We start from the raw sequence: 25,346 nt of genomic DNA on the forward strand, positions 1-25,346 counted from the left end.
TACTAATGTGAAATTTACCATTTATAATTTCAGAAGTTGATCCAGTGTAAACCACAAAATGGCTGGTATATACAGCGTAGAAGGCAGAGCTACGATTGCCGCCAGGTATGACGTTTGGAGGTCGGTCGTGCAAGTACAGAGATGGTGAAGCCAAGAGCGAGGTAGAAATGCAATGCTGAACCTTAAGACAATAAAGAACTGCCATTATTGGTCATTTCAATTTAAATGTAACGGTAGAAAAAATGAAATCACGACCAAAGATAGCAGTCTGGTGTGGAATGACGTGTACCAGATTCACTGGTTCATACGTGCTACGCAACACCATGAATGGTAAACGATACTTGGAGATGCTTCGAATGTACACTCATGTCCAAAATTATTGTCGCATGTCTATATATATATATATATATATATATATATATATATATATATATATATATATATATATATATATATATATATATATATATATATATATATATATATATATATATATATATATATATATTGGTGTAGGAATATAATTTGATAATGAATTCGTCCGGTATTTCTTATAATGTTAGTATATGTATAATCGGCAAAGACATGTATGTGGCAAATTTCATGTCAAAAGAGCAGTAAATAAGAATAATATAACGAAAATAAAACTTTCTTGTCCATTTAGCAACATTTTGTTTTACTCATTCTAATTTTCGTGTTTATACAGTAATTCTTTTCCTATGAAATTTACCACAAATATACATTTCTCGATTATACACATAATATCAGTATTAAAAGTACGCTGCAAAATCATTATCAAATTAAATTCTTACAAGAAGACAGTTATAGATATACGACAATCACTTTGAACAAGAGTGTATATATGGCCTGTGATTCAAGAATGAGAAAATGGAAGGGACCATTTTCATGCAAAATGGAGCTTCGCCCACTACGCAATACCAGTGGGAGCATGACTTGATGACAATTTCCATGGCAGATTGCTTGGCTACCGGGGACCGACAGAATGGCCTACACGCAGCCCTGATCTAACCCCATGCAACTTCTTGCTTTGGAGTTGGGCTAAGGAACAAGTGTACAACTTAAAACCAAGGGACATTAACAGTCTTGAACTAACTATCCGTGAAGTGTTTGCAAAAGTTCCAGCTGAAATGCTAAGAACAGCCATGGATTCTAATCCTTGGCTCGGAAGTGTAAGGAAAATGCGGGTGCATACGTTGAAATGTAACTTAATATCCACATGGTACACCCTAATATAATGTATTCAATGGAAATAAAACTGTGATAAGTTGTTTACTTTTGAAATATTCATTATTACAAATAGGTATTGACAATCAAGGGAAACTTTTAAGCTGCTAATATATATATGTCGTTTATTCCAAATAATAACTATTAGTTTTTACTCAACTGCAAGAGATTATTTATTATGTATTGTGTATGTAAAACATACAATTAATGTAGGAAATTGTTTATTCTTCTTTGCCTTCTAATTGTGACACATACGACTAGTAAACAAAACAATGTAAGATGTTATGAGTTGAGTTGATTTTGAGTTTTACGTCCCGTTCAGCAGCGAGGCTATATGAGACGTGGACCTACTGATTAACGTGGAATCCGAACCACATGAGCTCCCGCCGGGAATCGAACCCGGGCCTCCCACGCCAAAGGCGCGTACGCTAACCGCTTAGCCACGGAGGAGCTCCACTAAGATGTTATGAATACTTACGGATTTGATATAACAACCTCATATGAAAGCTTCTATTTTCTTATGCTGCATCATATTCAAATTCACTACATATATTCTATTTATCATTTTTCAAGTGCCCGAGATTTCTGTGTGATTGGAAACTATGACCATAAATATTACTACAATATGTTAGGAATTCGTATTTTTGATACAGAAACTTAAATAAGTAGCTTTAAAGCGTATATTGCACTCAAAAATTAATGATCATTTCAGGAGCGATTACGGTTTAACAACTGAAGCATAAAAATTTAAAAAACATTGTTCATTATTTTTAGGAAACTAATATATACTCCAATTTAAATGTTGTGTTAACATCAACAGCAGTTTAAGGTTTTAATTTTCTTTTTCTTGCATTATCTCCTTAAAGTAATCAGCGAAATTAGAAATCAATTTTTATCGCTGTTAAAACTGAATAGTTTTTTTTTTTCTGTTTTCAAACGAAGTTATTTCAAAAGTAGCAGTATATTCATTCTCAATTTTCTAAATATTATCAGTCAAAACTTATACTTTTAGAACACTAAATGACAAAATAATTTTACTAAACTTGAAAAGCACACATAATAAAGATAACAAGTCTGCTAAATGAAAGAACTTAAACAAAGAGAGGGAAAGAAAAACAGACTTTCATGATCTTACAAAATCTGAGCACCACAAACACATCACAAATTACACCAATACTTGGATAGTGGTAGACAAAATATAATGATACACACAAAAATATATGCTCGTATATATTACACATTACGCTAAACAAATAGCTAAATATATTCTTGCATCATACTCTTGAGACGCAAAAGCAATGCACTACACTTATACTGTCAAACAACATCTTGAACTGAAATAGATGGTTCTGAATGCTATTTTGTATTTATATCGAGTACCGTATTTAGATATAAACGGACAACTTTAGAAATGTCAGAGATATAAATCTGACTATTTAGAATGTTGGAAGTTATACTGTGCGTGTTCATTTATTAAAATATTGAAAACAAATACTTTGATTATTATCAATATTTAGAATAGAAACAGCAACAACTATGTTATTTTTTATTATTTCGCCTGTAAACGTTTTACGACTATAATTTTCTACTCTTGAAAATAATCCAATTCTGTAGAGGAGAAAAAAGGAACTATAGCCTATTCCAATTTTTTATTATTATTATTATTTCGTAGCAATCACAAAATATTATCTTCAATTCTATCTCACTTGTACATTAAGTGGAAATGTATCAGTTTGTACATTATGGTATACTGCATTATTTAGTTTCATACTTCCGATGCGCCTTAGCTTCAAACTTCAGTCAACATTACAACTGTCATTAAAACGGACATCAAGACTGTGATGCACTAAATTACATCAGTTGACAAAATAAACTTCAGATACAATAATTCTCAATCTTACGTTGTAAACTTGTAATTAACAAATAACTTCAAGTTTATCAATACAGCAAAGAGTACAAATTTTGAACTACAGCAACTGTAATTATTCATCAGCTAATACCACAGATGTTACTTAATTTCTACAGAGTATTCGCAATACTTTTACTTAATTGCTCCACAATATCCGTGAAGATTTGCTACAGAACTCTTTTTTTCTTTTTTTCAAGATACCAAAAACAAGAGACCTTCACATCTCATATAAAATTGTGATTTCTTGTGTTTTAAAAATTTTTCGGTTACTTGTAATACTTGTAGAAATAATACAAGAAAACATACTTCATTTATTTATTTGTTTCGGGTCCTCCGAATTGATATCTTTGTATCAGGAAATAAGGGTGGACCAATCAAACAAAACAAAACAAAAAAGGCAAATACATAAATAAATAAAAAGGTACAAACAGAAGATTGTTTAGGAGTGTTCGAATTACAAGGGAGAGGGGGAAGACAACTCAGCGTACTGACCCCCCTCCCCCTTCATGTTCTGCATTCCCAATTAGGGAAGAAAACCTATCCTTTCTATGATATAACATTCAGTTTCACCGATGATATTTGAAAACTAATAGATCATTGTATTCTATTTAAAATGAGTCACTAACGTCTGATGGTATTAGCCATTCATTTAAAACCGTTGACATTTATATAATTTAGCGCTGTGCTTTTTATGATAATGACGACTGCTCCCACTTTATATCTAATTCATGAGAACGCGCAGAACGAGGAACATTCGAGTTAATATTATGATTAAATTACTAGATATAGACCACTTTTCAAGAAGTCACCAGATACCAATGCTGATTAATGAGATTAGTCCCTCCCGGTACATACATGCCGAGAAAGATGTCGCCTAATTAGAGCAGGCTGTGCAGTGACAGTGAGAGTCCGTAAGAATTTAGTTTGCTTTAGCATGGAGCAGACATATGGGCTGAGTGACTTCATTATAATTAGATGTCACACGTCTCTTTTGTTAGTACGGGCTATCACAGCCAAATTTGGTCACCCAACGTCCGTGACTGGCGACGTAAGTAGTAGAGACGTGCAGCTACCACCAATCTGCCGAAGTGGTCCGAATGTCCCAGAACAATGACAGCTGGGACAGGAAGGTGCTGAAAAGGTTGATACACATGTCACCATCAGTTCAAAACAGCGACAAGTAGTCTCTCTTACTCCACCTTCAAATTCCATGGGAAAGCAGCTACACACAAGCCGCACATCATTTGAATCATCCACGCGGCTCGACTAGCATGATGTAATGCTCAAATACATGGACAATGGACCAAGGGAAGACTGCAATATCGGTGATGATTCAAGGTACACATGTTTTCAGTCGGACGGGAGAGTACGAATGTGGCGCCAATCCGGTGAACACTTATCAGGTGACTGTTGTGCCAACAGTGAAATTTGGTGGTAGTGATGTTATGGTATGAGAGGCTTTCTTCTGGTATTGGCTGGGTTTACTATTTCTCCCTGGCAGCATGAACAATACACAGTACTTGACTATCCATCACGACTCTGGAACTCACTAAAGAAATAATAAACACTTCTGACCAGAGTATATACACTTGTTTATTAAAAACTAAATTCCAGTGTAACAGTTTCAACAATGTAACGTTGTCTTCATCAAACACTAGCTCCGTTGAGTTAGTGTCTGATGAAGACAACGTTACGTTGTTGAAACTGTTACACTGGAATTTAGTTTTTAATAAACAAGTGTATATACTCTGGTCAGAAGTGTTTATTATTTCTACAGTACCCGAATATTCTAAAAAAATATTACTCCCTACAGTGGCACTTCTACACAATGGGCCAATGTTCCTATCAAGGCAGCATTGCTCCCAGCAAATTGATCTCCCATTGCAGTGAGGTGCTATGGAGATAATTCTGTGCAACAACTGCACTAGCCTGCTCAAAGTCCAAATCTCAACTTTATCGAACATTATGAGGTGAATTGGAACAATATGAAGTCCAGTCCGGACTATCTTAATCCGCTGGCAGCACGTTTGAGGGAGGCATGAGGGCTATCATGCCTGATCATCAGAAAGTGGTGGAAAGCCTTTCAACGAGGGTACACACTGTCATCCAAGCAAATCCAGGCCCGCCACATTAGGCTAATCGTCTTCTTTTTCGCTCTGCCTGGTATGGACTGTTCGGTGACTTCTTGAGAAGTACTGTATATATGGTAACCACGCAAGTTCATCATGTTTGTACATTACAAACACTAGCAATGCAATGAACTGAATACAAATGTATAATTTATTTTTCATTTGATTCGAATTTTTTTCAAAGTTAACTATTTCGATCCCATACAGTAGACAAACAAAAGATCTACAACTTTAATTTTTGTTCCCCTTTACAACACAAAAATAATGAATACTGCGATTTTTAAATTAGTATTATCAAATTTCCTTTAAAAAATGTTCTGATAGCCAACAGATAAAGCGAACTTACTACATCACTGAACCTGAAAATTATCGAAATTGGGCTGTAAAAAGCATAAATTTCGGGTATATATTAATTTAACACATTCAAACTATTTGCTAATGTTCCATGTGAATCTTAAAGTAAACATTATTCCATTTCTATTGAACTAATACTGAGCAGTTATTTATAAATTACAATGGAATCAAATTTATCTGCCACAGAGTTTGTAGAGGTATAAATGACAATTACACAGAAGTAGTCATACGTTTCACGAATAAATCCCGATGGCACTTGCTGCATAGTAAATAAAATTCACGTGACAGTCAGTGCCAATCAGTATCAATTGCAAGATAACAGCTTTCTTCACTTATCGATATTACAGACATACATTTGTATTTTCTTACATAATAAATATCTTTTTGTGTTGTTAAGAAACATTTTGCAAGAGCAGAGACAAGATGGCGAAGATATGAAAAGTCGAAGACAGTATTGCTTCTGTGAATATTTTTGAACATGACGCACATGATTATAGACGTTACAAAGTCTAACAACTAAATTTAATCAGCAGACTCTTGATATTGCTATTAAAATACTGGAGCTACCGTCTAACCATCTGAGTACTTCTATGAGATTCAGTTATGAAACTCAAACAACTATGTTTCATTTTAGGACATAATAATTTGATTGGGCAACCTCGAAATTGAAATATACAACAATGTCCTTTACACATATACACAACTATACTAATGTATTCTTCATTTATGGCACTAACATAATAGTATGCCGTTCATTCTAGCTTTAGATCTGATCTATAAGTAAAAATTCAAAACCTGATCAAAGCAAAAACCTTCCATTAACTTATGCCTCACTTTCGGTAACGTATAATTGCCTTCATCAGATATATTGGTGAAACAGTAACACGTTATTAACATATAATATTTTTGTTCTCATCAGGTTCGGATTTTCACTTAAAAAGATATAGTGTGTATTCACCAGTGCAAAAACGAACCAGTCAGGAAATCAAAGCGCATCTTATTAATTTCACAGTATTTCATAATGTTAATAATGAAATAAATAATAAAATTATTTATGTCCAAATTCTAATGGAGTTTTCACATTCAATCATAAAGTTGAAAAATCTAGAGCCACTACATGATGAGAATAAATATAACGCCCTTTTTGCATAAAAGTGACTCCTGAAGATTTAAGAAAATTTCTAATTTTACTAGATATGATAGTATGAGGTGACTTGTTTCGTGGCTCATTGGGAAAAGAGCCTTAATATCGCTAAGCGGGCGCACTGTAAGTCCTTGTACACTACTTGTTCCATTTTGTATTAAGATATTGTTGTTATAGTTGCTATGCCCACCAAATTAAATTGTGCATGGCAAATATATTTAAACAGTATACAAAATTTTATTATATATATATATATATAAAGGTCTCTAACAATTGTAACATCACCCCATTTCTTACCTTTTAGGTCAAATATATATATATATATATATATATATATATATATATATATATAAACCTCTCAAAGAAGTGTCTAACTATTTTAAATGAGAAATCCATATACCAAACTTCATGTTTCTAACATTCAGAAACTCCGAGATATGGACATTTCAAGATAATAACTGCCATCCCTCTTCCCCGTCCAGTTTCCAAAAATCCTTACTCAGTGGAACCTTACATCACAAATCCTATGCCTTGTCGAAATTTCAAGTTTTTAGCTTAAGCGGTTGGCCTGGGCGTTGATCAGTCAGAATTTCTTTCTTATATATAGAAATTTGTCGAAATAAAATATGAGAAAAGAAATTATTGGATAAGGTTGATCTATTTCATTTTATATGTTTATTTAAGATTTTTTTTATTCATGAATATCAGTAGCAATTTGTTTAGCTATCAATCTGTTGTCTATTACGAAGGTGTACTTTAACGATATGTGCGTTTATTTTTTTATTGACCGTTTGGGTGATATGATTTTTGAAATTATACATATTGAGTATATGTAAGTACCTTTATAAAGAATTTTTATAACTACCTTTACTAGAATTCTATCAGTGAACTATTGTGGTCCTATTTTCTATTGATTCTTGATCTCATTGTCATTTTTCTCAAGCGCTGTAATCAGAAACATTCAATTACATTCTTTTAATCTATCCTCTTACTATCGATTTTGCCACGTCGATTCCCGTAAGTTTTAATTAATTTATGTTAATTAACCTTATAGTTGTGTGATAAGAAAATATTACAATTCAGGGCTTGCATTCATGAAATCAATTCAAAGATGTTTTAAAAATTAATTCCATTGTATAGAAAGAAAGGCTGATCGTTGAATTAGTTACAACAGAATGCTTGTACAATACAGTGATATTATGCATCATTTTTAGTTCACTCAATTTGACAACTTATGAAATAGTAGAACACTCTTCAAGTCCGAAACTTTGGCATTTCTGAACAGCAATATATCTACAATACAGTAAACTAAGTCAGAATTCTTCAGATTTGCTATCAAATTTTTAACATTACATCTCATTTAAAACTTTGATTATTTAAAACCCAAGCAAAATTTCACAAAAGGACTTTTTGGTTCTTTGCTTCCTGGTTTTGTAATCTCTTTGTGAAGCTATTTCACATCGTTAAACTTATTAAACGTTTATTGCTGTTAACCAAGTATCTGTGCTATTATTTTCATTAAAACAACTGACATTTATATAATAATATCATTTAGGTTAACACAATATATTCAATTCAGCACTGCGTTCACTGAATCAGGATACAGCTGAAATGACCATTAGAATCCTAAAATAAATTATTTTATTTATTTTTCCATTATATTAATTATGTTGTGATTCTGAACACAGTTTAGAGTAAATTTTATTTTCTGATAAAATTTGTCTTTAAAATGATCGCCAGGACAGCAAGTTCCTGAAAACCGGAAACTCACATTTCTTTCAGATTTGGCGAATGTAGAGTTTATATTCATTTTATTTTGGACCAGATATGATTTACTCATGTAAATCCTAATGTATTGTACAACTATTCTTCTAGCGCTCTGGATATACCGTATTGGAAGAATATTATTCTATAATCTCCATTAGTATCATGCTTTCGGCAGATTTTTTCCCCCCAGAATTTTTATTCAAGCAACAGACTTGGAGGTCTGAAGTTCGAACTTCGTGAAAATACACTTCAAGTTTCCAGGTCCTGTGCTAATTAAATTTAATCTTTACATCGTAACAGGATTCATACTCATATAACATTGTGAAAGAATTACCTTCTACTTTTTAAACATGCTTCTTTTTATTTATGTTTCCGTTACAAAACTAAGCACTCATCGAATAAGACCCGAGTCAAATTTAAATTGTCAGGTTTTAAATTTGACATCACCTTTTCCCTTTTACGTTGTTCGTCCTTGGGATCATAAAACATCGAAAGTACTGCCATACTTTAACATGACCCACGTTTCCTTATTGTATTACCTTATCTCACAATTTTTGCATACGTTAAAGCCTATCGGATGATCTGCTTTCAGCTCTTCGGTAGTTCACTGGTATGTTTGGAAAAAATGGAACACAGGAATAACAAACATACGTACACACACTCTCTCTTTATTATATATATAGTACGTATGTTATTTCTGTGTTCCATTTTTTCTAACAAACCAATCACACACACACACACACACACACACACACACACACACACACACATATATATATATATATATATATATATATATATATATATATATATATAACACCCTTTTATGTGACACTACGCACAAAAGTTACGATTCGCACGGTCGCAGAGAGACTAACACCTTTTGTTTTACAAATTGTTACGGTGTTACGTGGGTTTTAATTATTTCTGTTCCCTTTAGCTTATTCTTTAGAGGTATGTTGCCTGCATAAACAAATTCCTTTGATATTAGCCTTTCTTTGTTAAATAACGTAAATTTTCCAATTATGCTCCTCCAAACTGTTCAAATGCATCCATTCAATAATAAGCCATATTATTGTCTGGTATTACAAAAACTTGAAGGTAAATCATTAGGTAGTTTTATAGTTTGAAAATGAAATTAAGTGCAATCTTTCTGTTTAATATCTCACAATTATGCCCTTTACGCTAAGGAAGACTGATTAAAGCAAGTGAATGATGGAAGATTTGGTGGAATGATTCTACAATGAGTTACAATCGTGTTACTATACGATTTAATATGAAATTAAATCCGACTACATATATTTAAATTTAATTCTTCAGCATCATTTAGAATTGTCATTTGCCGACTAAACATCAGTATGTACAACATTCCTATTTCTGACGACTCGTATTTAAAAATTTACAAATTTAAAGATAGGTGAGGTTAACGAAGGCTTTGCCAAGCTTACATATATTGATTTATAATGCAGCTATTATATCCCGTCTATTGCCAATATTGTGGATTATATAGATTTAATCGATGTGATAAATAAAACATAGTTTAGCATTTGTAAACTCGTGTAAGACATAATGGTGACTCCTCTATATTTATCCTATACCAGTTTGGAAATATCTCCTCAATGAAAGCTGAAGCAATGAATTGTGCGAAAATTAGGATTTCCATGTGAAGGTTAATAGTGGCTCCTTACTCAATTTACACAGCAAGTGAAGTGTTACACTGTTCAGTAGAAAAGATAAGCTGTCTAAGTTCTATAAGGACGAACTATATCATCTTCAATTGTTCTAATCAATTATACAAGTAAACAGTTATACAATAGCTTCTACACTTTTAGTTTCCCTTCCATCATAAATTCATAAAACTGTGAAATAGAGGATTATCTGTTCTTGAACTGTGGCTTGTTCCGGTTATTTGTGACACTGCTTACGAAAACTGAAGAAACTAACTACTCTCGACAGTGGAGCAACTACCTTAGGTTTCAGCGTCCATCTATTCCATAGTGATATTTCAGTGAATGCTGCTGAAGTATTTCTTACTGAACAAATTCTAATAACTCCATATCCAGTATACTCAGTTCTCTATATGCGTGGCCACGGCATTTTATTCGTGAAACATATTGTAATGTAACATCAAAAGTGCCCTGAGTTTTGATACTTCATTAACCATTACAGTAAGATCTCAGTCACTCCAAGAATTGATCGTCATACAATATAAGTCCTAAAAAGTTATATTCTAAAATTGCATAAATACGATTGTAGAAGAAAACTTATCTGACAAACTTTAATATGATAAAAATTACCTCCAAGTTTTACAAAATTCCACATTTCTTAATACTGCTTCTAATAACCTTTGCTGTGCTGTAATGAAGAACATTTTTTTTAACTATTGTAGTTATAAATACAGTACTTACCGATGATCCGGTAATAACTGTATTTACTCACTAGATGTACCAGACACTATTATATTTACCTTACAGTGAACATACTCACAGTAAAATAGAAATAGTGTTGTTACTATTATCAATTGAAAATTATAATTTTTAACATATAAATCGTGCGGTAAGATACATATTATCTTAAATTTCCTACAACGCTTTTCAAATGATAAGTTATTTATCCTTCAGCGAAACAGAAACGTTTCACTCAACCGCGTTCACACAGGTTCTGTGGATCCTATCAATATTAGACGCGATACTTACGAATATTGTATTCGTATATTAATTGCTTACTTTGGCAAGTAGGAAAATAACTGAACACACACATGCAAACCTCGTGGTTGTAAGTCAACTGGTTTTCATGATACAGATTTTTAAATGTCTCGACATAAAAACTTTGGCCTAAGCTGAGTCTCGCGTGTAACTTCGAGTGGAATATTTTCTTATAGAAAACCTAACCCATAACCTTACTACAGTTGTAAAATAATAACTCACCAATTGCAGACGCTGTTTATAGTTAGAAGTGTATATATATACACACACAACTGCGTGTCTTAGAGACAGTATATATAAAACTGCATTATCTTTTTATATATACGCGTAGTTTAAGGAAGAACATCATTTGATTATTTCTCAGTATCGATTTCAGGTAATATGTCGTGTAATCGATAATCGTTTTGCTAGTCTTACTGCCAGGGTCAGATCCTGACGTCAGGTAATTAGGCCTGCGAAACGACCGTCAGAATTAAAAATACACGACGTATTACCTGGAAACTATAGACATATGTTGGGCTTTTCGTAGAACTGTTGAACTTGAAGTGAAAGCTTAAAACAAGTAATTTGATTATGCTGTAAAAAAGATTGTAAAACAAACATCTTTATCCAGTGTAGCCAATGTAATATTTTTTCCTTCGCGTTTCTCGTCTAATTAGTTCACTCACTTATCTTCACAGTTCTCTCTCTTCTACTCTGTCCAGACACCTAAATGATACCTTATATTTCGCACTCAAAACAAATTCAACTGTTTTCAAACAAATAGGAGCCACGAGAGAACTTTTTAAGTACAGACCATTGTTTTCTATCATGAAATCTGATACGGTTGGGTAGGAACCTAGCCTCTTAGCATTATAGGTAATATCCAACAGTTCTTCGCTTCATTTCTTAGTGAATACAGTTGGAAATAATTGTATTTCTAGTAATCTGTAATATTTTTTTTTTTTTTTTTTTTAAATAGCAAACTGTTTCAAGAATTATTTCTATGTACGTTTACAACTTGAAAAAAGAAAAAAACAAATAAGCAGAGAAATAAATTAAAGAACTAATCTCCGATTATATCAAAGCCTCTGCGCAGAGATTTGTGAAATTCATTCTGTTAGAGTCGGTATATGCTCTGAACTAAGCTGTCAGCCTGCCTCTCTGGAACTAATTAGAGAGGAAACTATAACAACGTCACAAACATTTATCCGAGGAAGATTTTATGAAATACGGTGTAACAAAATTTGTAACTCACTAATAAATTCAGGCTCAGACAGCAACAAAATACAAATTTATATAGACGATGGTGATAGCACTATGAGAGAGGCCTAGAATGCTCTGTAAAAATTGTAAGTTACTATTGGAAGAGCATGTCTGAAATTATGGATAATGTCTACGCATTTATCGTAGCACTGAAAGGCGAGTCAGAAGGGAAAGGGAAGTCTACAGACCGGCAACACTGCATTAAAACTCGCGTTAGCACGGGCTACTGCGCATACAGCTTCTCATCTGAAAAGCGATGTAGGGCAAGGCATTTACAAATCTGAAACCAAGTGATGCAATCTAAAGCAACAGTAAACAATAATAATAGAAAATTGTAGTGTTAAAGCACTGTTTTATTGTAATACTCTTGTACCTATATCAGAAATATCCAGTAACTAACGGTGAGAATTTGTATTAGTTTTCATTTTTTGCTACGAGCAAAGCTTTGCGCGGTATACTTGGCATTTATACCAAGGAACGTACATTATACTTCCTTACCTCTTCACGAAAATAGTTTAAGCGTATGAATTTTTTGACATTTACATCTGTAGCAGTTGCAACAGGTTGCATCTTTGCTCCATTTAAATTATGCAGTAATGATAAGAGTAATAATAAATTTAATGAAATTGTAGATTCATATAGCAATAATGGATATATCGAGTCTTGTACTTTTCTTGGTTGGTCTTGGGCATGAAATCATTTTTCTGGACACAGTGCTCTTACAATGACAGGATGGCAAATATTGTCATAGAAGTGCGTTTTGCCTTGGACGATTTAAAATTTCCTTAAAGGAAGTCTATCTTGCACTGCGGAAAACCACGACGGTTTTGTCTCTTCATCGATAAAACCAAAAATTGAGAATAAGCAAAAAAAGGAAACGAAAGAATGAAAACAACAACGGGACCCGGAAAACGGATATACGTTCTATATTGAGAATTAGCTTCTCTAAGCTACCCCACTTACGATCAAAAATTCTTGTCCATCACCAATCACGATTAAACAAACAAAAAATCACTATACTCCGCCTTTTTCTGTACAGTTCGACTCACTTTGTTATTATTAAGTCAATTCTGGCATTGTTCGGATGCAACCACAGGCCAACGCCTTGTTTTCTTACTATAAAAGATTGAGAAGAAGAGTTACTTGCATCTTTTTGAGACCAGACTTCGCTGCATGAGCTAAATTTGACTTTTTTTTTTTTTTTTTTTTTCATCACCGTTGCTACGAGACTTAATTTTTCTATCCCCTAGACAAGATACAATAAGTCAGTAAGATCCAGCGAATCAGCATGGGCTGCAAAATTTCGAGTTACAAACTAGAACAAAGTTGCTCAAGATAATATTCTTCAAATTATTATCTCGTAACTATTTATAGAAAGAAATGTCTAGTATTATTAAGAAAAGATACCTAGCAGAATATTCAAACATTCAGCACATTGTAGTAGCATTTTGTCCTATTGAATGTTATCAACTGCAGGTAGATGTAAAACAGTGCCGAATATAAACGGGATTGTCATTTTTTTTTCTGCAATAAAGATATTAGTCATACTTTTGAATGTTATACGAGTATGATTTCTGATAGCCTTAACGCCTTGAGGTATATACACATTATCTTTTTGAAACATTTCCGAACTGGGATCCTCTGGCTAAGATCCCGGATTCGAGAGCTTTTTTTTTTTTTATTTATTTTTATTTTTTTATTTTTTAATACATTCTTACCTAGAATCATCCTACAAGCCAGAAAATCTGTTTCACAGTGTTACAATCTTGTGTGCTATATGTTCCTTACAAATAAAAACAAAAGATGGTGGTACTGCTATTCATATAGATGCTGTCAGAAAACTCATACACTCAACACTATTTTCGCGAAGGATTACAGGAAATATAATTCGTTGTACCTTACTTGGTATAGATTTCATATATACTTCGTACAGCTTTGGTTATATAAAAAAATTACATAAAAGCCAATTTAAATTCTCACTTTCAGTTACTAGATATTTCTGGTATGGGTAAAATGGTATTAAAATAACATAATCGAGTGGTAACCTCAAGGATTGGTTTTACAACTTCTGTTTTAACTCAGCATTTTTGCTGCATATTGCAAGACAATTTGCCTTTTTTTTTATTTTTTAACAATTTCTCATTATTTTGTGCATATCATGGTTATTAACCAGTCAACAGTCCAAAATAAAATAATTACTTATCAGAATAGATTAATTACTCGAAATATATAAGAAAACAACCGAATTGACCTCAATACTAGATCCCGTATCATCAATGCCTGTAATGCGCAATTGAGATGCGATGTAGTAAGAACAAATTAAACCCAATATGGGTATTAACAAGTTTATTCCATGATGAAATAAGCAATGCTGATTCACGATATCTGTTTACTTCCCACAACTTGTTTTTAGAAACAGTAATTTCCCTGGTTTCATCATACATCTTTCTAATGAAGAAACTAACCTAATTGTTCAATTTCAGAGTGTTTTATTTTAAAACGCTAATTTCATCATGTAGGTATATTTCATTCTTTCCTTCTTAACAATTTGATTATTTTCTAACTAATGCATTTTATAGAAAGTGGTATGAAAGGATAAACTGCTCACTTCTACATCTTCAAACTAACGGAATCTACTGATTTAATGTCAATGAACATATGACATTATTTTTAGTATTTCATTGTGCACGCCATGTACTGGTGGCTTCTACATTGTGATTAGAACGGTTTCATTTAGGCCTTCCAATTCATTTATCATCACTTTCGGTGCTTTCTCAAATTACGATTAGAACAGATGATATCTGCACTTTATCATTAAGTTCTAACTGCTAATCAATTAGGATTAAACAAATGAAATATCACTGCATTGAGAAAGAAAGAAAAAAATCTGGGATCATGGATCACTACACTAAGCAATATTCGAATTAATTTCTAGATATGAAACGTTTAAGGGGTTGAATGTTACACGTTCATTCTTTATTGTACACCATCACATTACCACGATAAATTCATTATATTTTACTCTTACAATGGTTATTCACTAAAATTCAAACCGTTAAAACTTTTGTGATATGTAACAAGCTGGAAATATTCCTAACGAGGCGAGGAAATCAGTTCAGGGGAGCCTTTTCTGTGAGACCAGATATATGCACTCATGAACAACTGAATTAGAGATAGCTGCCGTTCTGGGGAAACTACGCTGTGCTCGGCATAATGAATGTAATACGAGGGCGTGGTATGTAACAGCGAGGACGCCAGATTTTGTCCGCGTAATACTTAACTATAGGATGGATAAAATATGAAACTACAGGGCACTTCATCGGACCAAACGTATAGGTCACTCTATCCCTGAAGTCGTGCAAACACCAGACTTTTTCCAAGGGCCACCGCATCAAGAACGCACCGTGAGTACGTGGATGCGGCCAAAACCACAGCTGGCAAGGTATCGCCGCCGGCTAGCTCGGATGGTAAGAGTAGACAGACGGGCCACAATGCAGCAGACAACTTGTTAGTTCAATGCTGGACAACAATGACGTGTAAGCAGTCATATCATCCAGAACTATCTCTCGCCATGATACAGCAGCAAGCATCCCACGAGGGTGCTTCTGTTCAACACCTGTCACAAAGCGCAACAACCGACATGGGCAAAGAATACAGCCATTGGACGCTCGAAGCGTGGGAAAAGGTCGCATGGATAGATGAGTCAAATAACTAGTTGGTACACTCCGATGGCCGGGTATGAGTGCGTCGTCAACCCATGAGAAAATAGATTTCTCTTCTCAGTAGGACACAGTTCAGGTCGGTGGTGGTGGTATCCTCTTATGTGGATTGAGCACGTGGAATGAAATGAAAGCCCTAGTACATCTGGTAAGGTCCCTCACCGGCGAAAGTTACAGGAACCTTCTAGCAGATCATGTTCACCCCAATGTTCGCCTCCAGTACTGCAGACGACCTGTACCTACAGCAAAACAATGCTCTGAATATAGCTAACTGGTTCTATGAGTATTCCACGGATGTGAAGATGATTGCCTGATCTCCGAAGAGATTCAATCTCAATTCCATTGAGCACATATGAGATGCTGTCGAGAAGAATGTGCGTGCCATATACCCTATTCCGACCAATCTACTACGTAGATTATGGGATGCTGGTAGTGATCATGGATTAGTATGGCTCCACAACGCTTCCGGTGAAGTTCATGTCACGCAGCATCGCCGCCATCATTGTGTCAAAAGGGGTGCTACACATTACTAGCTAAGAATCTCTAATGAATTGCTCATGAGTGTATGTATATTTATGAGGAAGAATTTCTTCTCACACTTCCCGGTAATTTCAACCATAACAATGAATAATTTCAACCCAGTAATATAAATGCAATGAATCTAGATATTGTTATCAATTGGAGAAAAATTCTAAGAAAGTGTAAATTGAAGACAGGACGCAAGTAAAGATGGTGTTCTGTAGTATCAAATAGCCGATCATAGAGATTTCTATCCAAATTATTCTTTAAAAAAATTTTTTCTTTCTTTCTTTCTTTGGTGAAGAGTGGAAATTGTATATTTGATTACTCACATCAGTCTTGTCAGTAGTAACCTTCAATATTCACAAATTTATTTTGAAATATCATTCTACAAGCATTCTGGGTGGAAAAAAAGGCATAAAAAGAAATCGAAAACTCATAAAAAGTAACTGTGGTTACAAGGTATGGAACAATCGTTACGAATACAAAATTATATACATGTATGCTTAGGTATATGTGTGTAATTCCTTGCGTCACTAAGAAGGTATAAAACGTATAAAAATGAATATTTGAGCAATAACATACCCTTTATGTCTACATGTATTAAAATGAGTTCTAAATTTTCTATGATCATCTTGTATATACACACACACGAAGAAAGCATACTATGCATCTAACAAACTGTTTTTTTTTTTTACTCACCTGAGTTCGAATCGGTATATTTCCATTGTATTTGTGTGTGTTCTTGTTTTCTAATGATTATGTATAAAATATTTAGTGAAATTTTGAATATCAGCATACACGAAAGGAAGCCTTACCTATTGAACAGTGTATCAAGACAGATATTCCTTTCTGAGAGTTTGAATTATTTCAGGTAGAAGCTATCTATACTAATTGTCATGCATACTTAACTCATGCTTCTGCGTACAACAAAGCACTAGTAAAACAGTAAAAGCTAATGCCTGAGAGCGTATTAACAATCTACACAGAAGGCAAACGCCACACAAACATTATCTGTAGTGCATTTAGTGCCTAGAAAACTGTACGAGCGTAATTATTGCTGTATATGAGATATATTATTCAAAGATAACAGAATACTCATATATACAATACTAGTAGTAGTGGAAAAATGCGTAACTTCATTAAAGTGTAACTCGAAAACATACAAAATTCCTTGAATGTGTTTCGTGTATGTGGACAATTGAGGTATGTTTTTTTTTTTTTTATTTCCTTTTCAAGTTTTATAACAGTAGAAAAAGTGCTGTTAACAAACATGGCGTTTAATTCAAAGTGTATATTTTATACCAAAATTCATTCAGTGAATATTCTTGTTACGTTTTCGTTTTTCCTTTTATTTATTTATTTTATGTGTACCTAACAAAGATTTAAATATACCATTATAAATTCTTTCTTAAACCATGCGTTTAAAAAACTTTTCGAAACATGTTTTTTACATTCGTATAGTGCTGGGATAATATATTAGACGGAAAGTGTCATCAAAAAAAGTTAACTGCTTCTGAACCTCGGTGTTTCTTACAATTCCCGAATCATGTGAATTTGCATAAACCTTTTGGCCGCAGTACATATTTTTCTTGAATGCAATTGACGATTTCTATTTTCTGATCGTTCGCTGATACGCTTCGAAATCAGAGTTATGTTCCTTTCCTTCCACCTCCTTCAATTCCTACTCTTTAAAGGAACTCTTGGACATTTCAATCTTTTCACTTAGCTGTATCTTCGGAATGCCAACTTTCCCAAATGCTTCACAAACCTAGGCTTTAGTAAGATCCTGGTCTTCATTGGTTTACCACTGGCAACGCTGGAAATTATGCCTTCACTGGCAAACCTGCTAGAAACTATGCTTTTATCCTCCTCCTCCTTCTGAACGCTTTTCCAGTTAGAGTTGTAATCCCGAATTGACTTGTTTAATCTAATTTTCCTCCTAACAATCTCAGCTTTAACTTTTTCGCTGTTCTTATCTTCCCATGCTTTCTTCATCATCATCTCCGCTTCTTTCATCTGACCACTTGCAACATTTACTGATGACTGATGATGATTTGTGGATTTTTGTCGTAAGTGATCTTTGGTTTCTAGACTTACACCTAGATTGCTGGCTTGATCTACTCCTGAAATTTGCGGCTGTGACTGGATTAGATTAAGTTTTGGTTGAGGAACTGTTGTACAATCCGTTGTTACTGTTCAGCATAATGGACCAATCACTGCTACTTCTAAGACAAAGTGCAAAGAATAAGAACCGTGAGACACCATTGAAGGCTGTTCCATGCAGCCCATCAAAAATTCCGTTTCGTCCATTGAAAGCGTCTCTAACTTCAAGTTTTGTGTGATCTTCAGCTCCATTCAGATCAAAATTCGGAAGAGATGAATCATTCTGGAACCAAGAGCACAAGGAAGAAACAATGGCAAAACTGATCCAAGTCCTAGTATTGTGTGCTCAGAAGGAACTAACAATTTCATGAATAACTGGCCTCATCCACTTGTTAATAAAACTGTAATTCGACCAGAAACAAGTGAGGCATGTGATTATTTCGATGACACCTTCAAAAAACATTATCCCAACATATAGAATAAAAATACTTAAAATTCACAGCTTTGAAATGCATCACTGGAAATAAACAATGAGCATAGTAAAATACTAGTATGAAAAAATTGAGCACATGTAACAGCGCTAGACACCAACTTACGCTTTACACTAAGTGGTTCACACACTGTGTCACAAACAATTGTGTTATTTGAGATATAAGAGCGAAGCGGACGGGAAGAAAACTATCTATCCAATACGACTGCTTCCCACCTTTTCTTTCAGAGCTTCATATCCTTCGTATACCTGTTGCATCTGGAGCTTCAGAGCCTGCGTCAGTTGCTGTTGCAACTCTTGCACCTCTAAAATCTCCTTACGTAAATTCTCATAGTCTTCTCTCACCTGCGTCACGTTTGTTAAGAGGCTTAATACAGACATCTAAAAAATATATATAGATAAAAATAGATATATCAATTGCTACATTACTAAGAAGCTCATATATATTTAGAACTAGGTAACTAAAGAAACATCTTGCAAACCGAACACATCTTTTATACTGTTCTTAGCCGCGCATACTTTTATATTGGAATTTCTAAAGAATGAACCCAGAACGTATGGAAGAAGAAAAATGATCAATAATGTTAAGAAAATGGCGCATATGTCTAATCTAACGAACAAGAGAAACGTGGTTATATTGTATCCGATTCCTATCTTTTCACCTTACCTTACTTCGTAACTAATGATTAGAAAGACAGTTTAGAGGATTATTGTGTTAATTTTTCCGTTTTAGTCTAATATTAAACTCATCATTCAAATTATTCATAATTTAGGAGCTCTCTAGTGTAGGGACATTTACTGCCTTTTTGAGGAGATCAATGCAAACTATACGTTAGCAAAAGAAACGTACGTTTTTCTGTATAGTTCCTCCAAGTTTCACTTTTTGTATATAGAATATTTATGTTGTATAACCTTTAAAATATTATTTTATCAAGTGAAATATCACTAGAGACAGCTAGCAGTACGCTGTCCAAGAAGAGCGAAGAAGACACGTAAGTCATTCCGCTAGCTTTCATGCGTGGCAAGTACTGGATATGGTGATCGTATCGTGTGTAATCGATAGGTGCAATGTGATGGAATATATAGATGAAAGAAAAATAGGAAGTGAAGAAAATCGCAAGGAATACAGGAAAGCCTATAAGCGTCAACATAGCTAAACTCCATACTTTAAAAGAAAAATTTAAGTGTTTTTAAATGTTTTCGTGAATTGGAAATAAACAACAGACCTTAATTATATGGCAGTATGAATCGTAATGCCAGTAAGGAAAACCAAACTAGAATAAATAGAGGTTTTCAATCAAAGTATATCGATAGGGAAAAAATGTGTGTCAACAAATGAAATGACTTAATACTTTTATATTATATAACCCTTTGTGTATATATATATATATATATATATATATATATATATAAAGGGTTATACTGTACCAAAAAGAAGAGAGAGTAAGTGAGATTAAAAAGGACCATTTCTTTTAAAAAAAAGTACATATACAAACAGAGCAAACAAGTTCGAAGAAACCATTTAGTTTATAATACGTAAGCAATTACACCATATGAATTAAGTTACTATTCTCAAGAAAAGTCAATTTCATTTTATTTTGACAATCTAATTCTAAATTAACATATTCTATCCAACAGTTTGCTACAAAAAAGGAAATTAGAAATTTCTTTAACACCATTTTCGAAAAACAACCTAAATCGAATGTGTAATTTGTGTACAAAACCCAAAAAGATTTCAAAAATCCTAATGATGCACGCAATGCTGATTATTTGTTACATTAAAGAAGGTCCGGGATTATTTTTCTACTAAGAACATACCGATCCGAACCCAAACAATGGCAGACCTATGGTTGAGTTTGAATACTGTTACAATGTAGAAATTCCAGAACTCAATATGATAGTCAAATTTTATAAAGAATTACTTTAAATGTTTTTAACGTATCCTAAGTTTTTAACGTATCTATGTGAAAAAAAAGTCGCGTATCCTGTAAATAACGTTTTATATAAAAAAAATACCTCCGTTTTCTTTACATATTCGGAATGTTTAAAGGTTTCAATAGCAAACTAAGACATTTATTTTCAATATTTTTTTTATCTAAATCGTCAAATAACTAAATTAAAAGCAAAAGGTTTAAATATGGACTAACTTTCTTTCACTGTCAACAGTGTTACAAGGGACTTTCGTAGAGGGGGAAAAAAGGCACTACTCAGCAGTGAACTTTGGAACTTCATTCCGAAGATCAAAGCTATCGCTGATTCAGACCTACGTAGGAAACATACAAAAACATTGTATTATAAAATCTTATCATACGGCAATTCTGAATTGATCACACAGTGGCTCGGTGGTGCTCCGTATTATGTGGCTTTTTTTAGTGTTTATAATCCAGTGTGAGTGTATGTATGTATTTTTCTTTAATGTAAATAATTACTTATTCTCTCTTACATATTAGTTTTGCAACTCTATTTTCTGATAGATTGACTTTTTGTGCTGAACAGCCACCGTTCACTAATGCCAGCTACTGAGGCTTGCTGATTCTTTAAGCACAACCGATTCTAACTTTTACCGATAATTCTTAACCACATCGTCGAATACCTTGCCACTTAGTATTTATTATTTATATATTATACTTGTGATTGTCTTCTTATATAAACCGCGAATTAACCAAGACATTAATGAAGTGAAAAAAAATAATCGAGCGATAAGGTAGCGAGAACACGAAGTTAACAAGACCAAAAAAGGAAAGGTCAAAAGCTTTGGACAGGTCTGAGAAGAACAACACTGAAATATAGTAATGCAGTGTCGTCATACACAAGGAAAAATTTGCTTCACGTGAAAAGTATGGTTTTACGAAACAACATCTGTTAGTCTCTGCCAGAAGTTGAAATATACAAGACGACCTAAAGAAGCCTTGACCTATAATTACACTTCTCTCTCTCTCTCCTTTTTTTTTTTTTTTTTTTAAAGTTACTTCACTGTTGTACAATATTACAGTAATTCTAAAACTCTGACTGAAAGTGTAACGTATTTTTATACAACCCACAACAGTTTCAAAATAATAAATAATGTCTTTCCGTATCAATGGCAGCATCTTGTATGACATGCTAGCTTTTTTTCAAATTGATTGTAATCATTTGGAATTAATCATATACATGTCAGGATCTCGAAGGATCATCGACGAATTTTATTGACAATAAAGATAATGATTTTAGAATAATTGTAATCGGTCTTAAGCTATCCTAGACTTGTCCTTTGATTCGTTTCGTTTCTCGCGAAATATTTTCCTCGCAACTTTGTTCTTTGGTGCTGGTGGTGGTGGTGGTAGTGATAGTAGTAGTAGTAGTGGTAGTAGTAGTAGTAGTATATACAGAGTGAATCATTTATCTTGATACAGCTTTGTAACTTTTAAACAAATGCACAAAAAATACTGAAATATTATACCATGCAAATATCAACAGGGAGACATTGACATACACTGCAATAAACCAGATTAACTGTGTTGCCAACCCAACATAAATTATATTTTTTTCAAAGTCTACATTAGGTTATTACATTTTAAACAGAAACTTACAATATCACATTGGTTATTCAGCGTTGCAAACTAAGGACGCTACAGTATCACAAACATCCAAATTTTGTTTGACTCTATAGTACTAATAACGCATGTGAGACTTACAGGACATTGCATCCAAAGTACTTTAATATTATGATCATGATCTGACGGATTTCGAGTGAATAGGAACAAAGTTACAAGGGATTGAAAATTTGACTTTTTGTTTTTTCAAATGCCTTTATTTCGGAAAATGCTTAGGTAAGTACCTCATCCAACTGCATACATGGTTCTCAATAGATGTGAAGATCATAATGTCATATTATCCATAAGTAGAAGCTTTGCTTTGTATATACTTAAACACAAACAAACTATTTGCTGAGCAAAACAATATATTCACATAAAAAAAACACGCATGTAGTTTTTTATGTGAATATATTGTTTTGCTCAGCAAATAGTTTGTTTGTGTTTAAAATCATAATGTCGTTTATAGCAATTTGATATCTAAAACCGTTCTGGAGATATAGTGAACACTGGCAATATTTGCAACACCGACCTAAAATTATGTAATTCTGAGAACTTGTAATTATATCAACCATATTGTTATAATGTTATAGAAGCAAAGTAAATCAAAATTTGTTTTAATAGGTTCCTATAAACACTCCATCTTTAAGCAATATATTAAATTTTACCATTTTTTCATGTTTACGGAGTGATTTGAGATATCAAATTGCTGTAAATAGAATTATGATCTTTATATCAATTGAGAACCATGCTAAGGTACTTTGTATGTGCATTACCTCATCCGTCTTACTTGTGTTATTACTGTTGGAGAATCCTCCAAAACTTGGTTGCTTTTGAAGTTTGTAGTACTATAGCGTCCCTAGTTTGCAACATGCACAACAAGTAGGGCGTGTCAAGATAAATGGTCCACTCTTTATATATATATATATATATAAAACCCTCTTCGCTGGGTTGAAATGAAACTTTAAATGCACAATTCCGTATCTCATGTGTTTAGTACCCGTGAAATATGCTGTACTAGTTTTTAATGGCATCGCTTTAAACAGTATCGGAAGGATCATTGATCATCTCGGCGAAACCGAAAACCATGGATTCGACACTAACATTGGTCATTTTCGACCATATGATATATATATCCCTTTCCCCAAATTGTGGGGTTGAATTTGAATTTAAACGGGATCGAAAGTATCACTGCTCATATAAGCGACCCAGAAAACTATAAATTCGACACTGATAGCGGCCATTTTCGATAACTTTTATATATCTCTTTCCCCCTTCCTCCAAGTGGCGGGGCTAATTTTGGATTTAAATCGGATCGAAAATGTCACTATTCATTTGAATGATTCCGAAAACTATAGACACTAATATTGGTCATTTTCGATTATTATTATACAGCAGGGTTGGCAAAAACCATGTTTTTTTTTAAAAAAAAAAAAAAAAAAACGTTTTTTTTTGTTTAAACCAGGTTTTTTTGGTTTAAACCAGGTTTTTTTGGTTTAAATGATTTGTTCTGAGTATTTATATTAGTATTTGTTCTGAGTATTTGAAATCCAAAAAAACCTGTTTTAAACCAAGCTTTTTGGTTTAAATAGTTTGTTCTATGTATTTATATTACAAATGGGCAAAAATAAGTTTGTTTTGACTTGGTGTTATGTTAGAAGGGATCACATAAGCTTAAAACCGAGAGAAATTGTCCACTATTCGGATTCGAAACTGGGTCTAATTGGCCGCAAATGCGATGAGTCTGCCGACTCACTCACGAAGGACTCCTGAGAAAAATACGTTGAACTGATCTTTACATACTTGTTAATATAATTGTCAAGAGTCAATTTCAGAAGGACAAAAAGATAAACAGTTACACAAGTGAAATCATTATTCAGAATTATATACATTATTAAAATAAGTATGAATAGTTTCAAAATACTGCAGACTGCAGAACTAATTTAGTCCTAGTTAGTTCACTACGACTTTAATTAGTCCAAGCTAGTTTAAGAAATGCGACTTAATTTGCATATCACTAAGAAAAATGAATAAAGATATGAATTATTCGAGTCCACTTTGGCTCTGACCCACTTATATATAAAAAGATACCAAAGATACTTCTGATTTCAATAAATGCCTTTCCTGGGGTTTATATGACAAAAAAGTTCGAAATTTCGATGATATCTTATCAATAGTAAACATTATTAAAACGAATCAATATTTAGAATTTTTACTTAGATTGCAATTGCATAACAATAATAACTATAAAAAGATCACAAAAGGAACATTCATAACCTTATAAAAAGTTGCTTTCGTAGTATAATCTCTCTAAATAATGAATGGGAAATTTAAGTCTAAATATAATATGAATAATATACGGGAGTGAAACGTGATAACCACAAATGCGTGTTCCAAGCTTCAACGAACACTTATTGAAGACCTATAGTGACAATTTTAAGA

General features: G+C 33.3%; 1 protein-coding gene across 1 annotated transcript in view; it reads right to left on the reverse strand.

The window, feature by feature from the left end:
• Positions 1 to 517: 517 nt before the first annotated feature.
• LOC145692250 (uncharacterized) overlaps positions 518 to 25,346 on the reverse strand; it is a 55,123-nt gene continuing 30,294 nt past the window's right edge. Inside the window, exon 3 of the mRNA XM_081767545.1 lies at positions 518 to 19,713. Coding sequence (XP_081623671.1) covers positions 19,525 to 19,713 — 189 coding nt within the window. The 3' untranslated portion in view covers positions 518 to 19,524. The remainder of the gene's footprint in view (positions 19,714 to 25,346) is intronic.

The sequence above is a fragment of the Thermobia domestica genome, chromosome 8 (assembly GCF_964235325.1).
Source record: "Thermobia domestica chromosome 8, izTheDome1.hap1.1, whole genome shotgun sequence".
In the NCBI taxonomy this organism is placed as follows: Eukaryota; Metazoa; Arthropoda; class Insecta; order Zygentoma; family Lepismatidae; genus Thermobia; species Thermobia domestica.